At 32.6% G+C, this 2,350-nt stretch overlaps 1 protein-coding gene across 1 annotated transcript; it reads right to left on the bottom strand.

Annotated features, from left to right (window-relative positions):
* On the bottom strand, window positions 1-848 carry LOC113774307 (putative F-box protein At3g58860). Its single transcript, XM_027318858.1, has 2 exons — window positions 839-848; window positions 1-737 (listed from the first exon to the last, which is right to left on the bottom strand). Exons 1-2 carry the CDS (start codon window positions 846-848, stop codon window positions 1-3), a joined length of 747 nt encoding a protein of 248 aa, XP_027174659.1.
* Window positions 849-2,350: the final 1,502 nt, after the last annotated feature.

Raw genomic sequence — 2,350 nt, 5'->3', positions numbered from 1 at the left:
TCACACACTCAAATACTCCAGTCGAGGTAAATTTGGGATAGAGAGATGCTCATCTATTTTGCAGAACCATATTTTCACATACTCAATCACAGGGCATCCACAGAGAAACCTTTCAAATAATGATCTACCCGCGAAACAAGAGTCACGTAAAGAAATCCTCTGTAGCTGGGGAAGTTTAATGTCCAAATTACTCTCAAATGTACAATAACCTAAGCTCAACACTTTTAAACAGCTAGCAAGTGAAACAAATTGAGTAGCATTATAATAAGACCGAATGCGATTTAAACAGTCAACGCAAAGAACAAGTTCTTTAATATTCTTCTTCAATGCAAGAGAAATCCATCCATCTATTCCAGGAGCCAACAGATTTAAATTAGGGAAGTCGATATGTAGATAAAATCTGAGCACATTAGCCTCCCTCTCGAGGCGTGTTCGAATGGATTTATCTGTCTGAACCAGGAAATCGAGTTTTTTGCGTTGAACTTGCTGTCTAAACCTTCCATCAGGAAAACCACGTTCGAATAAATCTTCCAATTTCGACTTTTCATAAGTAAAATGGAAGGTAATGTTGGAATAAATGGCCGAGACACAATACCAAGATTTGGATAGGATAGAGGTGCGAGCAACATCTCGAGCATATAGAAACGAGCACATATGATGGATCATCGATCCAGGCAACCGGGAGAAGTTGCCAAGGCTCACATCATCCAAAATTGTTCTTGTTCGCACCTCGTTTCCTATCAATAACCAACAAAATGACGTATATATTTCAACAATAAATACTAGGTCCAAGAAATAGGGTCACGTTTTAAGATTTCACTAGGTTCCTAGTGAATACCTGATTCCATGATGGACAAATATCAGTAGAAACTTCAGTCACTCAACCTCCTGCATCAGTAAGAATACCTTTAAGATATAAGTAAAACATATACAATATATGAATTAATTTAATATACGTTAACAAGAAACCACTCAATATAATTGATAAGAGTAAACCAAGCCCACAAGGTTTTGATTGATAATTCAAGAAATGAAGGAAATTGTAACACTCATATCACATTCAACTATCTAGCAATTAACACCAACGGTAGATAAGCAACAATAAGAACAATGTGGGAGGGCGGGAAGTTCTACAAAATATACAATGAATCTGATTTTCTTCAACTACAAACCTAGGATTCCAAATCTTTAAATAGAGAAATATAATCACAAATTCTATTCTAATTATAATACCAAAACATGGCTCAACCTATTTCCTAAATCAATCTTAATACTAAAACATGACACCAATTATAATCTAGTTACTAAATAAAAAATATATAAATCTAAAACTACTAAACTTCTAAATAGGTTTGGTTTAATTTTTGTTTAACATATATACTGCCCAGTTTGAATGTATGCTACTTAGATTTTAAATTGAAATTAAGATTAGTTATCATGCATCAACGCCTAATAGTGTCAATGTATAAAAAAATAGGTCAACAAATAGATACTAATGAAAAAGTGATTTAACATTTAATATGGAGAGAAGATTTCAAATAGGAAAAAAAATAGTGCTTTATGAATCAATCGTGTAAACTGTAAATTAATATTGTGCAAGCATGTTATTTGATGCGTTCCGTCTAATATATCTTTCGGAGCTTAATAAAAAGCTACGTGATTACATCCTTTAGTTTATTTTAACTGCAAAAAGAAAAGAAAATAAAAAAATTAATTTTGCCCTTCATTTTGCGACAAACACCAATGCATCCGTTAATGCTTACACGAAAATAATCTGCTTCACCGAGGGCAAAGCTGGAATATTAGCAAATTTAAACCAACAACTTTCTTTCCCGGCGCGTTTTCTTAGGAACGGCAAAATAAATTAGTTTTTTTTTCTCTACATCGAAGGATTTGACGAGTCCCTCCATTTCTTCTCTTCAATTCTTCTCCAGTGAAACTCCCTCCGCAACGGATTTTTTGTCCCACATCCTGTGCCATTCTCTGTCCCATATTTTATTATATTGCTATTTCTCCTGCATAAACATTATGTTTTAGTTCTTTTTTGTTTTCTAAAGATCCAATAACTATTAATTGAGAAATACACAAAATTTATCAAACTCAAAATATCAAAATGCATAAAAAATGAGATTTTTTTATGTATTTTCTATTGTATTTTTTAATTTTCTATTATATATTACTTTTTTGAAGCTGTTGTATTTATTTTTGTTCAATTAATAGCTATTGGATCTTTAGGAAACAAAAAAGAACTAAACATGATATTTATGCAGGAGAAATAGTAATATAATAAAAAATGGAATAGAAAGTGGTATAGGGTGCGGGACAGAAGATCCGTTGCGAACTCCCAAAC

The sequence above is a fragment of the Coffea eugenioides genome, chromosome 6 (genome assembly GCF_003713205.1).
Source record: "Coffea eugenioides isolate CCC68of chromosome 6, Ceug_1.0, whole genome shotgun sequence".
In the NCBI taxonomy this organism is placed as follows: domain Eukaryota; kingdom Viridiplantae; phylum Streptophyta; class Magnoliopsida; order Gentianales; family Rubiaceae; genus Coffea; species Coffea eugenioides.
This window is presented reverse-complemented; position numbering and strand designations above follow the sequence as displayed.